This window comes from Anastrepha ludens, chromosome 4 (assembly GCF_028408465.1).
Source record: "Anastrepha ludens isolate Willacy chromosome 4, idAnaLude1.1, whole genome shotgun sequence".
Classification (NCBI taxonomy): domain Eukaryota; kingdom Metazoa; phylum Arthropoda; class Insecta; order Diptera; family Tephritidae; genus Anastrepha; species Anastrepha ludens.
The window spans coordinates 60,583,351-60,605,032 of NC_071500.1; the positions used below are offsets into that span (position 1 = coordinate 60,583,351).

General features: G+C 38.4%; 1 protein-coding gene across 1 annotated transcript in view; it reads right to left on the minus strand.

Annotated features, from left to right (window-relative positions):
* Positions 1-1,944: 1,944 nt before the first annotated feature.
* Positions 1,945-21,682, minus strand: part of LOC128862587 (transcription factor mef2A) — a 170,412-nt gene continuing 150,674 nt past the window's right edge. Inside the window, exons 7-9 of the mRNA XM_054101310.1 lie at positions 20,655-20,810; positions 17,318-17,521; positions 1,945-9,362 (exon numbers count right to left, since the gene is read on the minus strand). Of these exons, the coding sequence (XP_053957285.1) occupies positions 8,154-9,362; positions 17,318-17,521; positions 20,655-20,810 (1,569 nt within the window). The 3' untranslated portion in view covers positions 1,945-8,153. The remainder of the gene's footprint in view (positions 9,363-17,317; positions 17,522-20,654; positions 20,811-21,682) is intronic.

Here is a 21,682-nt window from a genome sequence, read left to right on the forward strand (position 1 = left end):
CTCTTTGCAGAGTCTACAGGAATCGTTTTCTATCGCATCTATCTTTTTCATGTGATAATTAAGTTTACAGTGTCCTGTTAGTAGTTCAGTGTACAGTTTTATGTCCTTTCTGCTTAGGTTAAGGGCGTGGACCTCCGCCTAGAAAATGGAAGTGGTTTTCCCGTTGTAATTGCTTTTTTGAAATGTCGTCCGACAATTCCAGCCCCGGCACTACCGTCCTCCATATTGGATCCATCAGTAAACTACAACTGTGCGTCCTGTTTTAAGGATATTTTATTGTTTCTCCACGCTGAGCAGTCACTAAAGACCACTTTGAATTTTTTGGAGAATTCGAGTTTCCTTTCCATCTTGTCGTTGATTGTCAGGCACGGCGAGTTCACGATTGAACCCAAAACTCTTACATGTCCTGTAAGATTGCCTTCTTTAAGATGGGATAGATAAGGAAACCTTAGACCTGCACTGACTGCCGCCCCTTTGGCTACAAGATAGAGTGGAATGAGTCCAGTGATCATTAAGTTTATACAGAGATTTGCTAGTAATCCGCGTAGTAGCAAACTTATGAACAAAGTACAACTATTCGAATTTGGCTGCTCGATCAGCGATCTAATTTCCTTGGATATCTGCGTTTTCAAGGATCCACATATGTTTGGTTTTAGAATTTCTTGCGATCAGTTTATCTTTTAATGACAATAGGGTTTCGTATGCAGTCGACATTTTTTTAACCGCTTCGAATACCGATTTGCTATCTGTATACAATTTTGGCCTCGTATTATGGCACATCTATAATTAAAGGGGACAGCTATTGCCTCTGCATCAAAAATACATTCATGCGAAGACCATGAGAAAGTGTGTCGCAATTTTCCAATTAATTTTCTCCAACATAATATTACTTTTGGATTTGGATATTCATTCAGTCAAAAAAGTACCAGCAACTGTTCAATAAACGCAAAATAATTGTTGAATCAGCAAAATTTATTTTGTCGTCTTCAAAATATGCTCCATTCCAAACAATATATGTACATATTCAGCCGCCTGTTGACCGGTTTGCATGTAAAACTTATATACCCACGTCTCATCGCTTGTTATGCTGCTTTGGATACTTAAACGTTGGGTCCGAATTCACTTGCTCAAGCATGACTTTAGCTACCTTCTTCCGATGAATTTTTTGACAGAAATTCAACTTTACTGGAACGAGTCGAGCAACCTAGTCGCGCTCCCAATTGATGGTGTAAAATGTTCCGAATTAATTCTTGAGACACGCTAAGGTAACGAGCTACCTCTCTCAAACTTATATGATGGTTTTCCAGCAGCATTTCCTTGACTTTGTCGACGTTTTCATCCGTTGAAGACGTTGGTGTGCGATCAGATTGGAGCAAATTTTCCAAGACTTCTCGGTCTTCTAAAGCCTTATATCACTCGTAGGCCCGTGAGTTTGATAAACCGCACTCGCCATAAGCTTTCCGAAACATTTTCAACAATTCGGCACAATCCCGTTCAAAACACAAAATTTAAAACGAATTCTTTGTTCGATATTTTATCCATAGTGAAAATCGCAGAGCACACCTGCGGTTGACTGATATAATTAAATGCCAAAAATAAGCTAATTGAAGGATCACGCTCAAACTCTGCGGCACTATGGAGGACAGTAGCACCAACATTCCAGCAAAAAAATTGAGAAATACTTGTATGTGCAACGCGCGCTTTTTAAGTGAACAATTTCCGATATTTTTTTTGACAGAATGTATTTACTGGTATTCACGTACCAACCCATTCGGCTAGGGCGGCCGCCATAACAACAACAAAAAAACGTTTGTATATATATTTGCCATCATAATTCGAGCTGTCCTATTAATTCAATATTGTACAAGTAGATGCGAAGATCGATTACTTACCTTTGCATTCGTTTGAGTGAAAAATAGATTTTAGTTTTCATAAAATGTTTCTTTTTGCTTAAAGTAGAGCATCGTCTTTTATTGAATAAATGAATATACATATATACGTACATATATCATCATTTTAAAATTGCGAATAACTAAACTAAATGAATAATCTACAATTTGTGAAATCTTTAAACCAATGGCCAAACAAATTGCGGGGGCGAAATAAATGCTTATATTCTTATCGTTTTTTATAAAAGAAAAATACGTTGCAGTAACATGCACATAGATATGAGTTTGAATATCCATTTGCAGATGCCAAGCATCCTATTGGTACACACAGATACACAGATATAGAATATGTATGGTATATGTAGATATGTTGCAGTTTAGATTTTGTTCTATCATTTGGGTATACTTTAGCAGTTGTCGAAATTTGAAACTTTCATTGTTTTTCTATTGTATTTTGTTTTACACACCCAAGACACTCTGATTCATACATACGCATATATGCAGTAGTATTCAATCGACACCGAACCTTGCCACCTATCTGGTATAGATTCATCGCAAGTATAGTATAAGTACATATACAATATAAATACATATGTGTAATGCTTAAACATACATACAAATATATGATTAACGTTTTTACATGATTCTTAATAGCAAGTGTTGTTGCTTTTGTATACACACACGTACGATTTTTAGATAATTTAGATTTTTTTACGCTCAAGTTGCAGACCAATAATTTTTGCTGGTTATGTGGTCAATTTCGAAATTTCCTTTTTCTAATTGAAGTGGTTCGCCGATAATAGTTTGTGTTTTTGTTTTTTAGTTTTTGGTTTTGGTTTCAGTGTTATCTTAACTTTACTAGCTAGCTTACAGCTAAGAATTTTTACAATTATTTAGCTTAAGGTTTCTTGCAACTACATAATTCCATTTATTAATTTTGTTATTCTTGCAGTTGCATTTTTTTATAATTTTTTTAAGTGTTTCAATATCGTTTTTTGTATATGTTTGCTCGCAAAAATATTTCTTTTCTGTTCTTAAATTTTTTGTGTGTTTTTTTTTAATTTTAATTTTACCAGTTATGGATTTATTTTCCAACACAAATATAACTGGTTTTTATACTTTTGTGCTTATTGTTTTTAATCTTTGCTGCCATTTAAAGTATTCACACTTTTCCTTAGAGTCTAATTATTTAAGTTATCGAGTTATCACGTACACACTTATGTAACAAAATACATACATCTGTGAGAGAGTATATAAGTTTTCAGCAAAGCGATACTGTGATGCTTCCTCCTTGAATCCAGCTACTGGGTTAATAATTCAAAGTCTGTGCAGAAGCTATGGAAGGCATTTGCCCGAAAACTGTATTTTCCAAAATAGTAATACCTTTATATCTCACAAAAACGATATCAAGCAGCCTTGTACGATTTTAGCCAATCGGATTTTTACATTCAAGCTACTGAAATAATGTTATGACATTCTTAGGCTGAGGCAAGGCAAGGAAAATAACAAGAAACGAAGCCACCAACAAGTTCCCAAAAGGAGGCTCAACCGCACACTTTTTATAAATTCGAGTATAAGCTTTAGCTTTAGCTACGATTAAGTTTTGAATTTAACATTAAACAAAATAACTTTCTTTCTTTGTTAAGTTTAGATGCGTCAGCACAAAGTTCTATTGGTTCCCGCAAGGAACTAAGCAATTAGGAGAGATGGATAATTTTGTATAGAAATTTTAGAGATCTGAAGTTAAAACATTTATGAAAGGACCCTTTCTATATAACTAATATATAATAATAAATATTTAAAAAAAAACCTACTGTCTCCTTCCTTGTCCCTGACTACTCCTAACTCTTTAAGATTATTTTGCACCAGACTTTAAAAAATACAAAGAAGAAAAATATGACAAAACGCACTCCAAATTAGAAATTAGGAGAAGTATTTTCTGGTTAGATTTTCTTATAAAATCTAGTATGCAAAAAACATTTGCTTGCTTCATCTTAACCTAATTCCCCCTTGCTGTTTGAGAACACAATATTATTTTGATCCCGGTTTTTGTGACGCCGGCACGGTTTCATTCAGCTGTCTCCTTTTCTTTCTGAAGTTATGAATTGGGGTATCAAAGTGGCCAATCGATAAACCAAGCCTAGTCGCCATTAAATACTTGTACGGGGTCTGGTGGTGGAATTAGGTTCCAAATTTAAGTTTTTCTCTTATCGCTGAGCTGAGGGGGAACTGCGTTAGCAGCGTTATTCGGGCAATATATTTAATCAAGGTGTCGCATTGGTTGGGTAAATAACGTGCGTTCACAATCGGAGTGAATTTCAAGGCCTATGATTTATGAGCAACTGCTCGCCTCAGATTTTATTTATTTTATTATATTCGGCACTTACGCGACGACCCAAGTGAAGATTTGATTCGTTTAGGGATGCGAAGGTTCCGGCAACAGCCTACGGCCGGGGCTCAACGGAACATCAATGTTAATGAAAATACTGAGTCGTCACTACAAGTTTGCACGATAAATCGCATCAGTCCGTGCACAAGAGAGCGCCTGATCAGGGACCTCCAAAAACTATCGTGCATGACGGAAGGATCCTAGACTTCATCCCATCAAAGTTCAAATTGTCCAACAATGTTGGAGCGTTTTCGTACGGTCAACACTATCTTTTGGAGTGACGAAACATATTTTCATTTTAATGGAAATGTAAATAAGCAAAATTGGCATTTTTAGGCACCTAAAAGACAGAACCCAGAACCCACTATTAAAACATCAACAGTCATTTCAGAGTCCAAAAGTGACGATTTGGTGTGCATTGTCAAGCAGAGTGGAACAAATGGACCATATTGTTTTGAAATTTGTCGAATACAAGCCACTTATGTGGACGGTGTCTCTTGTCGGCGTATTCTGAACGATTATTATACGCCAATAATGAGTGAACATCCTTCCCTCAGTAACACGGCGCACATGCTCGCATTACTTCTTCTCTACCAAACCGGTTAGGTGACATATCCTGGCCACTCTGGTCGCCCGATCTTATCCCTATGGACTTTTTATTTAGCAGAAATCTTGACATTTTTTAATATACTTCACTTAAGACTTTTTACTTCAGCAAACAAAGCCTATTACGCTCACATGAACCTGTTTCAGTCAAAACTTTTATCTAGAGCAATATAGGGCCGAGAGAAGCGTTGCCAAAAGTATACGAAAGAAAAATACTATGCAAAATCTTCGGCCTGAAGCGGAATGAGAAGAACGGAGAAGATACAGTCAAGTTTATAAAATCATAGAGAATAAGATGGCTAGAACACGTTATAAGAATAAAGAGCACTCGCGCCCAAAAAACCATTATGGATTATAAGCCGAAGCGAAGAGAAAAAGGAGAAAACCGGGCAAAAGATATATAAATTGGGTCAAGATGGTCTGAAAACATTAGGAGTGAGAAACTAGATGCCACTAGCAAATGATACAGAAGCCAGAAAGAGGATATTGGAGCAAGCCAAAACCCACTCCTGGTTGTAGTGCTGACTGATGCTGATCAATATATTAGATTTTTCTCAAAAAAGCGCGGTACTCTCTACGTAAAACGTAAATAATTCAACAAAAGAAAAGCAAGCAAAAAGTTTCAGAAAATTACTAATAAAGATATCTTTCGCACTTCCTTAGGTAATGTATTTGTAATTATATACTGAAGCTGTTAGGTGAATTGGTCCAAAATTGCTTGAGTTATCTATCTGGCCAACATTCAAAAATACAATTTTGAGATAAGCGCATTTAAAAGGAGGTCACTGCGCACCGGTGGTCTTGAAGTAAAATTCAGAAATCGAGTACTTTAAAGTCTTTGCTGAACATAATCTTTAGGAATATAAATAATTTGTAGATCCTGGGGACAAAAAATTATTTCACAAAAAAACTACACAGTCTGCTATGGCCCTTAAAGTCTCAGTTACTAAAAAAAATGGCAAAGCTATTTTACATTTCTCCTTAAATGAGCTGATATGCGCACCTGTCTGTGGTTTCATTTCCGCTCACTCAGTTCCTTGCTTAGCAGCTTTAATATAAAGCGGCTCTAACCTAAATTTTTTCGATGCAGAATATATATGTAGGTATGTATGTATGATTTCCTGGGTTCTCCTGTGACCAAAATCAAGGCTGACTTACTGGTATATAATTTCGAAAAAAAGCATTTGTTTAGGTTTTTAGTAATGTTATTGTATAATCGGGGGCTTGTGATGATATGCTATTACGTTTGCCCTACCCTGTATTTAGTAGATAAACAAAAGGTTCCTAAATTCAAAGTGGAGAGGGTATCAATTGATAAGCCCTTTTTAAGCATTTTTATGTGCGATCAAAGTATATCGTCATTTGGGTTTTCGGAGTTAATCGATATTAAATTTTCGACTATAGTATCAGGCCCAATAAAAATTGTAAAATTTAAAAATATTCTTGTACAAGATGGTAATATTTTTCTTTGATCAATCAGTTTGTTCTGTTGTTTTGTTTTACTATTTAGACAAAAACAATTTTTTTTTTTGCAAACTTTTTTGCCATTTTTTGTTTATTGGTTTTATTTTCACTTAAGGGATTTCTGTGGTCTAGAATTTTCCAAAAATCGATTTTTTTATGATATTCCGAAAGTATGGGCTTTAAGAATATACTGTAAAATTTGTTGAAGGATATTCCTAGTATTTTTCGATTCTACCGCCGTTTAGCAGGTGATTCGTCACGCGGCTACTCTCAAAACTTTAAACCCAATTATCTCGAAACTACTTTTTTCGGCCTGGTGTTGTCAAAAACAAAAACAACATTATTCAACCGAATCGTCTGAGATTTTAATAGTTTGTTCACAACGTCAATGGCTATCGCCCATACTGGAATAATATTATCATTTCAATTATTTCGTATTTTTTGATTAAAAAACTGAAAACAAACCGCGCCATTTTATCAATTTTTTTTTGTTTTTATTCCAGTACCGGATACAGCTACAGTCATACTGATTACTATTTTTTAGGTTTTTGTGTTTCAAATAAAAAGAAGAGCCAAAATGGTTAACACCGTCCAGGGGGTCAACTTTATCGCCATTTTTAAAATGATTAAAATTAAAAATATATTTTTTTTGCGTGTAAAAGAAGTTAAATAAAAAGCCCAAAAAATTTAAATATCGTTTGAAATTTTTTTATTTAAAAAAAAATTCCTGAAAATACCCTACATTTTCGAGCTCTAGACCACCGGTACCCCTTAAAACCGCGTATCGCTCTGCTTAATGAATCTCATTTTTTATTTCATTTTCTAAAATATGGCAATTTTAAATACCTTTTTTGAAAGATTCGCTACTTATGTGTGTAAGTATTATCTTGCTTGTTCACCGTTACGCTTCCTTGCATCCTGCAATTGCAATTTAAAGTGTGACAGCCAAACGAACCGCAGCCGCGCAAATCTGCCAGCCAGTTGATGCCATTAACGTCTATGCCAGCTGGAGTACCGGCTGAGAAAATAACGAGAACAAAATAAAAAATACGGAAACAACAACGACGAAAATATTTTGTCCGGTTTGCGCTGTAGTTTTATCAATTTATTTATTTTTCGTGTTCGGTCTGCTGTCTGGTCATTGCAGCGACAATAAATGTATGCTAGATAACTTGTTGTTGTTGTTTTGTTCCCTTTTGTTTTGAAATCAGTTTGTTGTTTGTTATTTTGTGTGGCGGATGTTTTTTGCACTTTGCAATGTTGTAGTTTTCCACATTGGAAATGAAAAATTTATTTGCTTTGTGATATGCAAAAGTTGCAACTTTGTTGCCGGTCTGTTGTTTGTCTGTTCATTCGTTCGTTGGTGGCGCTCTGTGTTCGCCGTGCGCTTTACTACCTTTTACTTTGCTCGAGTGCGCTGTTATTGGTGGTTTTTATAGTGACTATTTTTGCTGCTGTGGTCGTTTGCCAGTGGTGCGCCTGCCGTTAACTTCCAAGTACTGCACATCCTTGCTGACCCATTCTCCTCTTTTATTAAGATTTTTTCTCACTAACTCGTTTTTTGCGTCTTTGTCACTCGCTTGCATAATTTTGTTGCTTTTGTGCCGGTTTATCAGTTTGTCGCTTTTATTTATTTATGAAGTGCCCATTTGTGCGGCAATCGGGAATACTCCCCCTGTCGCCTCCCTCACCGCTGCTGTGCTGCCATTCATACGTCGTTTCGCTCCGTTGCTCTTTTTCCTTTTGCCTCGTCCTTTGCGTGGCGGCCAGCGTTGGCGATGCGTTTGTGGTGCACGTCTGCGTTGCTATGAGCGTCGTTGGTGGAACGTTTGCTGCTCGATTGGTTGCTCCTGCTGTTGTCGTAGTTGCTCAAGAAAATATTGCTGGGACTGTGGCGGATACTGGGGCGTATGTGAGTGCGGGTGTGTGTGCGGATATAGCTGGTGGTGCTGTAAGTGGTGCTGATGGTGCTGTTGATGATGGTGATGGTGATGTTGATGGTGCTTTTGTTGATGCTGCGGATAATATTGGTGCGAAGCCGCTAGACTGGACTCGGATGTTGGTGGCTGTTGCTTTTGATAATGTAAATTTTGGTCCATCTCCCAATCCTGCAGTCGTTGAAGTTTGTGTAGCTGCAGCTGTTGTTCTTGTTCTCCATCCTCGTTAAGTGCGTTTTGATGCTGCCCATCGCTAACGTATTGCTTGGTCGAATCGTCGCTTGTACTGTGACCAGCATCACGCTTGTCGTCGACATCATTGCCGTCATGGTGATAAAAAGCAAAACTAGCAAAAATTTTATTTTCATTTTTATTCGGTACAGCCACATTTTTTATGGCTTTTATGTTGTTGTTATTGTTGTCATGTTCAGCGTTCACACGCATGTTTTCATCGCTGGCAGCGCCATCCACAATGCCTCCCTTGATTCCACTCCTATTATCGTATTTACTGTCTTTATTTTTGTTGTTGTTGCTGTTTCTCTTGTCACCATTTGACTGGCCCATTTGGGTTTGGTTTTGTTGCTGAGTGTTGCGGTGCGGCGGCAACATTGCCGGATATGGTATAATGTCTGGCTGCAATTCACCCGACGACACTAAACGTTGTTGCTGCTCTTGCTGTGCTGTATCCGCTTGTTGTTCTTGCTGTTGCACATACCGATTATCACTGTCATTGTCCACCTCAATACTTTGCTCGTTGTAGTGATTGTTTGCCATGCTTCCCTGGCTTCCCTTGTTATTGCCACTGCTACTCATGTTCACATCGTTTTTATTGTTGTTGTACGCATTCTCATTGTAGTTGTATGTTGTGTCGCTGATAATGTTTGTCGCCGCATTTTTATTATTATTGTGGTCACCTACAGCGCCACTTGTATGCCAACTACTATTGTTATTTCTTTTGCTGTTGTTGCTGTTGCTGTCGTTTTTGCTCTGCTTTTGGTTGTTGTAGCCGTTGTTGCTTTTATTGCCTGAGCTGCTATGCATTGTTGCGGTGTATTTTTGTAGGTTGTTACAATTTTCCTGTTTCGGTCAAAATGTGGTGACCATTGGAAGCCGAAAAGAAGAAAAGAAGGAACAGAAAGAGCAGTTTAAAATATGAATTCCATTGCGTTCATTTTTTTATGGAATATTTGAAAAAGAAAAAAATAGTTAAAAACTGTATTCTCAATCGTTTAAATGGATGAAATGAGGCTTCTGTATAAGCATGTAAATGCGTGTGACATACAGACATACAAAGTACGTTTCATATGCCCACTTGTGCGGATCGTAAAAATTGAATGACCATAAAAATTGCCGGACTCACATTTTACCACTCCCGTGGCGTCTTAAATCCCTTAACTACATAGTCCACGCATACATGTACAGCCATGTTTTTGCGGTTTTTAAGCATTGAATGGGTAAAGGATTTAAAACTTTACGACTTTCGAAATCAGTTGGGGTCTCTTTCATAACGAGATTTTCTCTAACATAATTTTAAAGTACAAACACTTGGTTTTATGGTGAAGATGCACTTAATAATTCTGCCGCTATGATGACAAATTTAATTTAATTTAATTGATATTTGGCACTTTGACTACCAGCTACATAAAGGGTGATCGATTTAAAAGTATCGAACTTTAAATCGAAATAAAACAACGAAAATTCAAATTGATTGCCCAATCTTTATTATTTTTGTGTTGAACCATTCATGACATACATTTTTTAACGATAATCCCTTTCAAATGTTGGCTGCAACTGCGCCGTCATTCGGGCATCCATAAACACCAATTTTGAATGACTCGCTAGAGGACTTCGACCTCGTGAATAACTTTAGTAATGTAGGCTTCCAATGCCTGGAGCGAGGCTGGCATATCCACAAAGTATTTCAACTTTACATACCCCCACAAATAAAAGTCCAAGGGTGTGATATTACACGAACTTGGTGGCCAATCCACTGGTCCGAGACGAGAGATAAATTGCTCACCAAAACGACGGCGCAGTAAATACATTGTTTCTCGGGCTGAATGGTAAGTAGCGCCGTCTTGTTGGAATCGGCTCTCAGCGATTATGAAGGAATCAACCGATGGGCTGACGGGGGTTATGACAGCGGTTTGTTCACGAAAAAACTGAGATTGTGTTGGCGTACGTGAAAAAAATCAACACAGCTTTCGCTAAGTTGCTTCGTTTTCATCTGACTAAAGACTGATTGGACGGGTGTGCCAATACGTGTGAAATGAGCGGGTACAATTCTGCTGCCAAGTGTCATGTGACATTGCAGGCGAAGGTATCTATCTTCCTTGACAGGAGCAGTCTAGAAATCCACCTACTACTCTTTCGAGGATCAAAAACAATATGTACGTGGGCAACCAAGTAGTCCAATATCTCTACTTTATCGGGCAATGCTTTCACATATCCCATCCACATCGCATATCCATAGAAAATAGTTCATATGGATGACATCATTTGCTGACAGTGGTCAATAAATAAGGTCTTATTCGAATTATACACATATCGATTATTTCATACAATTACCCTATTGCCTTTACTATTCCTCGAAAGAGGCGAGGCATTGAAAACATTTTGCCCCGGTGACGGGGTTCTCAGAGCAACTCGGTTGTTGTATACGTTGACATTTTTTGTTAGGTTTCCACATCTGTGATTAGCATTACTACCAAAATTTTATCGTCATTGCTTGACATTTGCAAATCTACCTCTGCACGTATTTTCGATGCGGTAACAGCTGGTGGTATCAGAGGAAGAGGAAGACCTCTTCTGCGTTGAAAAGATCAGGCGGAGAAGAACTTGGCTTCCTTGGAGTGTCCAACTGGCGCTGGTTAGCACGAGAAATATAATAAATGAACTATAAAATCTATAAAATATAAAGGGTGGTTATTTCATTTCAATTTCAAGGGCCGATGTTGAATGTAAACCACACCTAAACGTCAAGTTTTTTTCTGCATTTCATTTGACATTTTTCAATTTCAGCCTAACTCAATTTGAATCTTCGAAAGATACATAATCGAGCAACGCGTTAAAGTTATTCAGCAGCCTTATGAAATCGGGCGTTCAAATCAAAGGCATATCGCGCACTTCGTGATTTTTTCGGTCAATTTAATCGTCCAAATGTGCGTACAATCGGAAAAATTGTTCAGAAGTTTGAGCAAACCGGGTCTGTAGGAGATGTGAAAACACCAGTGCATGCTCCTACAGCTCGTACTGCAGAAAATATTGCAGCTGTTCGCGATAGTGGGGTTGAAGAGCCGTCCACCTCAATTCGTCGTCGTGCCCAACAATTGCACCTCTCACGCTCGTTGTTGATGAATATTATACATAAAGACTTGCATTTACACGCTTACAAGCTGCAATTGACTCAAGAACTAAAGCCTCTTGACCATTTCAAGCGTCGTCAATGGTCAGAATGGTGGCAGGAAATGGCAACAGTGAATGATGACCAATTTTCGAAGAAAATTATCTTCAGTGATGAGGCACATTTTCACTTCAGTGGATTCGTCAATAAGCAGAATTGCCGCACTTGGGGGAATGATAATCCAAGATTGATTGCCGAAAAACCAATGCACCCACAAAGAGTGACTGTTTGGTGCGCTTTATGGGCCGGCGGCATCATTGGGCCGTATTTTTTCCAAAATGAGGCCGGTCAGGCAGTTACTGTGAATAGTGTTCGCTATCGTGAGATGATAACGAACTTTTTATGGCCCGAATTGGAAGATATGAATGTGGACGATATGTGGCTTCAACAGGACGGTGCCACTTGTCACACAGCTAACGAAACAATGGCTCTTTTGCGCGAAGAATTTGATGGCCGAATAATCTCACGTCGCGGCGATGTCAATTGGCCGCCAAGAACATGTGATTTGACACCGTTGGACTTCTTTCTTTGGGGTTAATTGAAAGAAAAGGTGTACGTCGATAAGCCAGCAACAATTCAAGAGCTAAAGGATGAGATAATTCGGCACATTAACGGCATAGAACCTCAATTATGCCTCAGCGTCATCGAAAATTTGGACCATCGGATGAAGGTGTGCCGCCGAGGTCGCGCGGCCATTTGGCCGATACTTTGTTTCATACGTAATTGAGCCATACTAATATTATCATAATAAAGATAAATTACAATAATTTCCTAAAGAAAATGTATTTTATTCAAAATTAACACCGGCCCTTGAAACTTAACCACACTTTAGAAGATGAGTATGTAAAACGCGTTGATGGTCCCCGTTTTTTATTATTCTCAATATTTTTTTTCAGAGATCCAATATTCAAAGAAATTTCACATTAAAAATCGGATGCTAACTGTTCGCTGCTTTAATGATAGTTGCACTTTTTCAATGCATGATGGACGGAGCGGGTAGCTCCACCTTCTACACTAATGGAACGGATGCCCTTAGGTTAGGTCATGGTGATAGTCGGTCCGAATGACCTTACAAGTCCGTTGTAATAGCACTGTGCGACACGAGAACCTTGTTTATTTATCTTCATGAAACCATTTTAAGGCTCTTATGAAGCGCAGGATTGATCTAATCCCCACGCCAGACAGCTCTGTACGAGTTCCTCATCTCTACAACTTCTACAATTTTCATGGGATAATACTCCCAGCTAATGACCGGTGACAAAAGCCACGACCTTCTAAATATCATCTCTTGAGAGGCTAAGCAATTCATTTGTTCTTTTCTTGTTCATTTACGGCCATAGTAGCTTAGCTGTTATGCATGTATCTTCATCTTTCCACAACCTATTGGCCTCTTGGATAATTTTGTTTTTCATTATTACTTTATTCGTGGCAATAGGTATCCCAATGATACTTTTGTCACTGAGCAGTTGTAGAGCAATACTTTTCCCAGCTATCTCACGGGCTTTACGGTTTCCCTCAATATCTCTGTGCCCCGGAACCCAAATAAGGCTGCCCTTGAATACGACGCTAATATCACTTAGGGCTGTCCGGCATTCCTGTGCAGACTTCAATCTTAGTATAGCCGCATTCGTTGATTTGATGGCCACCTGGCTACCCGAGAATATATTTATAGTCGTTTTTGTTGTGGCATACGTATTTAGATATGTATCCACTTGTTTTATAGCTAGAACCTCTGCCTGATAGACGCTGCAGTAGTCTGGTAGTCGAACGGATAGAGCCAGTCCTAATTCCTTCGAAAATACTCCATAGCCAACCTTATCGTCTAGCTTGGAACCATCTGCATAAAAACTTAATTCCCACCTTCTCCATGTCCTTGGAGTCTGCCTCTTCCTTTTTGACGGTATACTCGTCTTGAAGAACTAATTGAAGGTGAGTCTAGGAATAGAATACTATTTCTTGCTTGTGACTGTTCAGAGTGTGCAAAATACAGTCGTGGCCAAACCACCGTTCTTTCCAAAGCACCATACTTTTGAGTCTAAGCGCCGAGGCGGCGGCCACGTGTTTCCCTACGAGATTTAGTGCAGACAGATTGACAAGCACTTCTAGCGCTTGGTTTCAGGTAATCCTTAAATCACCAAATATGCACAAAAAAGGTTTGCGTTGGACTTTACTCATGACTTTAGTGTAACTCGCCTTCCAGTATTCCACATATGAAGATTGGTTTTACTACTGAAGTATAGATCCAATATGTAACGCGAGGTGGGCACTCTATTTCGTCAAAGTATGAAAGTGGTCACCTTCTTTTCGAAATGACCAGAAGTGGATGATAATATACATACATATGTAGATATGTTTCTCCTTATTTCTGAATCAATCGCTTTCTTAGCAAAGCCATTACTAATACGTGCGCATATAGACAGATGCTTGTGTGCATCTCTCAACATTTTTCAATTTACTGTTGGCTTGTCTGTGAGCCTTCAAATATTTATTCACTTATTTACTAACCACTTTTTAAAATCTTACTTGAAGTGTGCATGCTCGTGGGTACCATTACAATGTATGTATGTATGGAGAAGTACGTTTTTAGCAAAATTGCTTGTGGGGTATCTCATATCCTCTCATTCAAGCAGTGAAGCGGAAATTGTTTTCACTTGTCAATTTAATCGCTTTTACTTGACCCTTTTACCGCATCCCCCAGCCCTGTACTTCTTTGCCATTGATTCAATCAGTCAACCTTTCAGCATTTCATACAATTCCATGTACATACAAAGTTATTGTTCTACAAGTAAATCGCCAGTGTCTACAATGTGCAATTGTATTGCTTTTTCCTTTTGTGTGGGGGATTTTTATTGCTTGCTTGCTTTTCTAATAAATAAGTATATCAACTTTTTTTTTTTATTTTATGTGCTCGTCTCCTTGGAATGCTTATTGTTTCCGTTTTTATTTCGTTTTAATTTTACTGCTTTTGCTAAGATTGAAATTTCTATAAATATTTGTTTCTTTGTAGGCACCCGTATATGCCACAATATTTGTACAATAACATTCGTAGGTCTACCCATGACAGCTGTGTAAATCTTGCGAAATGAGGATGAAAAAATGCAGGAAGTGAGAAAAAGTGATTTTATAGCATTTTGCTCACATCAAATTCGTATAAACCACTGCTGCGGGTGTCACTGCTGACGGTTAGACGTTCATACCCATGTAGGCAAACATATATTTTTATGCAAGTGTACATATTCACATACTTACATATGTATGCATGCATTGATTTTATTCATGTTAGCAATTTTTATTGAAGTTGAATTGGCCTTGCAATATTTCCTTTTGTTATTTTTTTAGTCCTTTTTATAGAGAAAAAACTGTGGCCCAATGGTCATTAGTAATGTTAGCATTTTCTTTTCTTTTCTTATCTTTGCATTTTTTCTTGTTTTCATAATTTTCATATAAAATTTACTGTAATATTTATGTTTCTCGTGGAATTTTAATGCACCTTAAATGGTATTGTAGTTGCTAGAGAGTACCATTTTTTGTGTATTTATGGGACATTGGAATGTAAATTTCAGAGGCATATCTACGGCAACAATAAAAGTTGTAGGTATTAATTTTCAAGATTGATCGTGTATTAAATTTTAAGGGTGATTATATTTCCCGATTTTTTGCTATTTGTCGAGTATTCGCCTCCCAGTACTGGCTACAAGGACATATGAAGTGCCCCAAATTTATGCAGATGCATGGAATTCTCAGAATATTTCTTACTTATCTTAGCGGTTTGTTTTTCGATCTGGCAATGCTGCTTGCCTTGCAGCTAGTGAGAGCCATAGCAGAAACACAATGAACTCGCTTGGCGAAGGCCTATCGCTGTTTTGCAACTGGCTTGAGTGAATAAAGCCGTTGCGATGTTCCATCCTGTGGTTATTGTTTGAAGCTTTTATCATTTAGTTGGTCATTTCAAAGTTAGTATAATTTGCTAAGAAGAACTAGCGCACTCCTTTCTGGGTTCACAACAAGACTATAATACGAATGAGATATAAAACAATCTTTCGCAGATACTACCTTCCCAGAGAATTTTCGATGTTTCGGATAGAATTTCGTGCCCTCTTATTTTCATTTTTATTTATTTTCAATTAGACAACTAATAATTCCTAATTAGGTGCTTCTTGTACCACTCGCACAGACGTCGGAGGAACTTCTCCAGGAGGCACTCTTTCTATTAATAAGCTGTTTAGATGGGCTCCAAATAGCGGTTTGGGTGTGAACCCACAGAAAAAATAATTATTACTATTTTCGAGGAAATACTAAACTCTACAATTCTCATTAAATGGTGTAAGGCTAGAAATAAGAGATAGCACCAAATATTTGGGTGCAAGTCTCGACAAGAAACTAAATTGGACATGAGTGTAGAAGACATAAATAGTAAGAAAATCTGCTGTAGCTCTGTTCTCCTACAAAAAGGCAATAGGACGCAGGTGGCGTCTTTCCCCGAAGAGCACTCACAGGCTGTATAGGACCGTTATCAGAGCTATCCTCCTTTACGTGACTATAGTCTGGTGGACGGCTCTCGACAAGACTAAGATTAGAAACAGGTTAAAGAAGGGGCAACATGTGGCACTTATATGTATCAATGGCGCTCTTAGAATAATACCCTCTGATGCTCTGAATGCTCTTTTCTTCTTATCTTCCCTAGATTTAGTTGGTACACGGAATGCAGGTAACACTGCTGCTCGGCTTGCAGGCATCTAATCAGTGGCGAGATTTAGGTGTTCGATACATGGCCATAACACGCGGTCTGGGTCCAAAAAATTCTGTAACAATATGGGAGATCGGAAAAACTGCCTACTGCTCTTTACTGATGCCTCACAGTTAGACGATAAAGTTGGCTTTGGTGTCTACTGTAAGAAGCCAAAAGTAAGCGTTTCGTCTCGTCTTCCTAATTAATGTAGCGTATTTTGGGCTGACAGTCTAGCCACTAATGAGGTAGCTGTTTGTTTAGATAAAAATGTGACTACCTTTAAAGAAGTCTATATCTACTCCGATAGCCAAACGGCGATTAAATCTCTTGGTGGGGTTGTCACTCATTCCATCATTGCTGGCAAACGCCGGGCGTCTCTTAACAAGCTGGCGAAATATTTCCGCACCGATTTGATATGGATGCCAGGGTACATTGGTATGTCAATTGGTATGGGAATTGTAAGGTAGACAAATTAGCGAGAGGGCATCACCAAGGGATATTGTAGGTAGTTCAAGTAGCATTGCGTGGAGTAAGAAGCATTGTTACTTCGGCCAACTCGAGATGGGTTAATAGTCTGAGCTGTAATGTTACAAAAGCAATTTCGCCAAAATGGGGCGTCAGGCGCTTAAAGGCGCTACTCGATCGCTCAAGGAGAAACCTATCTATGTTAGTTGCTTTGAGCACTGGCAACTTCATTTCGATTATTGAATAAGCTACAAGAATGAGGAGGAGGAAGAGTTTGTCCGAAAGCTCCTCTTTTCTGATTAGGTAATTACTGGGTAGAGATATCACAAGCAATTTAACAACGTAATATGTGGATTTGCCACATATTAGTAAGCCTGCCTTCTAAGTGTGTAGTAAAAATCAATATTTAAATAGCTTCATAATTTGATTACTCACATATTTGCCACACTCACACTTCAATATCCATTCAACTGCAATAAATTTATTTTCAATTTGGATTTGATGTGATTGCAGGAATTCCTGATCGATTGGCTCCAGCGATGCTGTGTCCCATAATTGCAGTGGCGCTTGTCCTTCCGGTTGTTGCTGTTCGGCAAAGTTGATTGGATCATCAGCCTTCAGTGGACACAACAATTCAACCTGAAAAGCGGATATAAGGTGAAACTCAAAGTAATTTCTCATTAAAAGTTAGTTGGCAGTTTTATGATTTTTTGAAAGTTTATCTTTAGCACATTTTACTAAAACACTCATACATATTTTAGGTAGCTTTTATTATAGTACATATGTACTACTGTGGGCAAAAAGTAAGGTGAATTTATTTGTCAAACTTGGCGGGATTAAAATTTGGCTCTAGTTATTTTTCCATGAGTTGGCAGCACTGTTAATAATATCTGGGCCAACTTTCATGTGAATGTCATTATCAGTAATATATTTACGCTTGTGTTTACCACACGACCAAGAGTGCATTTTTCGATTTTTACAATGTCTGATTTGATTGAGCAGAGAAGTGCCATCAAATTTTGTTTGCGGAGTGAAATTTCGGCTGCGGAAACGTTTAGCACATTGCAGAAGGCATTTGGTGATTCGAACATGTGGCAGAAAAATGTTTATAAGTGGTACAAAGACTTCAAAGAGGGTCGAGAACGTGTTGATGACTTGGAGTGCCCCGGACGACCATCAACGTCAACAGATGACCAACACGTCAATAAAGTGAAGGAGTTAGTACTCAAAAATCGTCGGTTGACTGTTAAAGACCTTACTGATATGATCGGAATATCAGAAGGATCTGTGAAAACCATTTTGAAAGACCATTTGGGCCTACGAAAAGTCAAATCTCGTTTGGTACCGAAAACTCTCAATTTCTTGGAAAAAAGTCGTCGCGTTGATGTGTGTGAAACAGTGCTTTCAGACTATCAGGACAAGCTCAAATGCATCATTACGGGAGATGACCAACCGACCAATCAAGCGAATATCGTGCTAAAGGCGAGGCCAGACCAAAAAGAGCACGTCAAAGTCGTTCAAAAATAAAGGTCATGATGACAATTTTTTTCGATTTTCGTGGTGTGGTGCACTATGAATTCCTTCCACCTGGCCAAACTGTTAATAAGGAATATTATTTGAGCGTTATGCGTCGTTTACGTGAAGCAATTCGTCTAAAAAGACCAGAATTATGGGCCAACAACTCTTGGTTTTCGCATCAGGATAATGCACCGTCTCACACTGCACTCGTTCTTCGTGACCATTTCGCCACGCATATCATTCCGCAACCACCGTATTCGCCTGATTTGGCTCCGTGTGACTTCTGGCTATTCCCAAAACTCAAGAGACCACTCCGGGGAACGCGTTTCGAGTCGATTGAGGAGATAAAAGCTGAATCGAAGAAGGTGCTGATGGCTATACCGGAAATGGACTATTTGGCATGTTTCGGGGATTGGAAAAATCGTTGGCATAAGTGCATTTCATTGAGAGGAGATTATTTTGAAGGGGATGAAATTGATTTGCAAGAATAAATAAAGATTTTTCATTTTACAACCAAATTCCCCTTACTTTTTGCCCACAGTAGTACATGAACTTTTCGAGAGTTGGTTCTTGTTTTTTATGGAAATTTTAACAACTTTATTCACCCCTTCGCTTAGATTTAATAGATTATATTATATATTATTTTAATAGATGAATATATTGTATTATTTATATCGAGGATGCAGGACAATTTTTATAAAAATAGTAAATACTTAAATGTACTTATTATATATTTCTTCATCCAAGTTTATCCAGCCGGCTCATTCAAAGGGCGCTAGGTAAGCTCAGCTCTTAAAATAGGCCACAGGCAGTAAGCTAAGTTTAAATGCGCGTAAAACAGAACTCATGCTATTTACGACCAGATATAAGGAACCAACTGTTACCCTTCCAAACATTAATGGACAATCTCTCTCAATTTCAAGCAGTGCAAAGAGCCTTGGAGTAATTCTGGAAATCAAATATTGAGGAACGGATAAAAAAAGCAGAATTTGCTTTATATGTATGCTTGTACAAGTATGCTAGGAAGAAGATGGTGTCTTCAACTTAAGTATAGATTATGGTTGTATGTATATGGTAAGGCGGTTATACCACCAATTTTATCGTATGGCTCAGTGGTTTGGTGAAAGGCTCTAGCGAGAGAAACAACATCAAATTACTTGGCAGAAAACAAAGATCAGCCTGTGCAATAACAATCGGTGCAATCAGATGATGTCCTGGGGGGCTCTTAACGCACTGACACACGTTATTCCGGTAGATCTACATATAAAGAAGATGGCAACCATGAGTGCATTTAGGTTAAATGAAGCGGGTGGAAGCAAACAACTTATGGACATGCCAGTCTATTATTGGGACAAACTCAGTTAACCTCAGAGAAGACTGACTATATTGTGTTGACGGTAACATTCAATAGGAATTTCGATATTCTCTTTCCATCTAACAAGAAATGGAATAATCGATTCTCACTCAACAACTTCGACACTACAGCCTATACAGATGGCAGTAAAATGGATTGTAGTATATATTCTCATAGACTTAAAATTGAGAAATCTGTGCGTCTCCCTAAAACTAGCAGTGTCTTCCAGGCGGAAGTGCTGGCAATTGGGGAAGCGTGTAGGCTACTAATTGCAGATCCCTCTTTTAAGGGCAATATCCCTATTCTTTCGGATATCCAAGCTGCACTGGATTCAGCTACATCAACTTCTAAAGTAGTGGAACAAAGTAGGAATAGCCTTACCACCTTAAGTGAAAGACATAAAGTTACCTTAATCTGGGTCTCGGTACATCGGAACATTGAGGGTAACGAAAAAACAGATGAACTGGCAAGAGGGGATCAGCCATCAATAACGCTCTTGCAGAATCGGTATTCACATCATTAGGTGCAGAATACAATTTTCCTAAAATATCTCCGAATCGCAGATTGTACATGGAGAGCCCACACGAAACGCAAACTTAGCAGGACGTTAGGACCCACCTACTATCTTAACAAATCGCCAACATTGACAAACATAAAACGACGGGACGCCTGGAGACTAACGGCAGTCATAACCGGCTTTTGGTCTGTGGGAGAAAAAGCAGCCAAAATGGGCATCCCCCACAACACATACTGCCACAGTTGCAAGCAATCAGAGAAAAATGTATTTATGTATGTTTTATCACATATTGGGTATAAAGATTTTTTTTTTTGCTTATACCATAACTAAACTTTCTATTACTTAGTGTAGAAACAGCTATGTTTGTCTCTTTTCACACTCACCTGTATGGTTGTTGAGACCGAGGGTGTACAGCATTTTCCCGAATGCTGATGACAACGTCCGCATAATTTCGGTCGATACAGCTTTCGTGAGATGCAGGCACCCAAGCGAATACGAGCCGGGCCCAGACGTTGCAAGCTGCGGCACTCGTGGCCTTTCTGAAAAAATAAGGGTAAGAGCCATTAAAATAATTGGAACGGAATAATATTTTTTAATGAGATATTTGTATAAGTATGCACAATTTTAACAATAAGTCAATAAAAGAGAAGACTTTGCTCCAAAGCTTTTATTTATAGAAAGATTCCACTCGAAAAATTCCAACCCGAATATCCCTCTCCTGTCCACCAGTTTCTACATGCACGTAGGATCGGAAGATCGGTATTGAATTTAAAAATGATAAAGGCTGACCAGATAAGAAAAATCAGAAAATAAATTTAAATAAAACAACAATGGAAAAGCACAACATTCAAATTGACGTCGTTGAAATGTTTCATGATTCGGCTGCATATAAGCGATATTATTCCGACAATAGTATCTCAAATGTTCGCCTCGACCCATTCCAAGGTGGTTGGCTTGCTAGCGTGGATTAAGAATTCCGGTGGCTAATTGCTGAACGCTCACCATGAAATTACCCAGTCGTCAAATTTCTCCTTGACAACTTCTATCATTGCCTCGCTTGTATGGCTCGCAACTCGGATATACCGATGTTGTCGAGCTCTAATCACAGAAAGTTGGCTAACATCGCTCTACCCCGAATAATACTGACTATAACGGTAACGATAGATATTGGGTTAAATGACACTGCAATATCATAATCCGTGCCAAATATTCAATCTTTGTGGATGCATTCATGCTTGATCGAAAACTACGTTAGAACGGCCAAATGGAATAAGTAGAACTTGGCTTCACTTGGAGTTTACTGCGCCACTAAACAAGAAGAAATTATGAAGAGTGAATTATTTGGATTGTCTTCGCAGCAGAATTCTCGAGTTGGAAGATGAACCTTAAATGGCTCCGCTCTCGAATACCC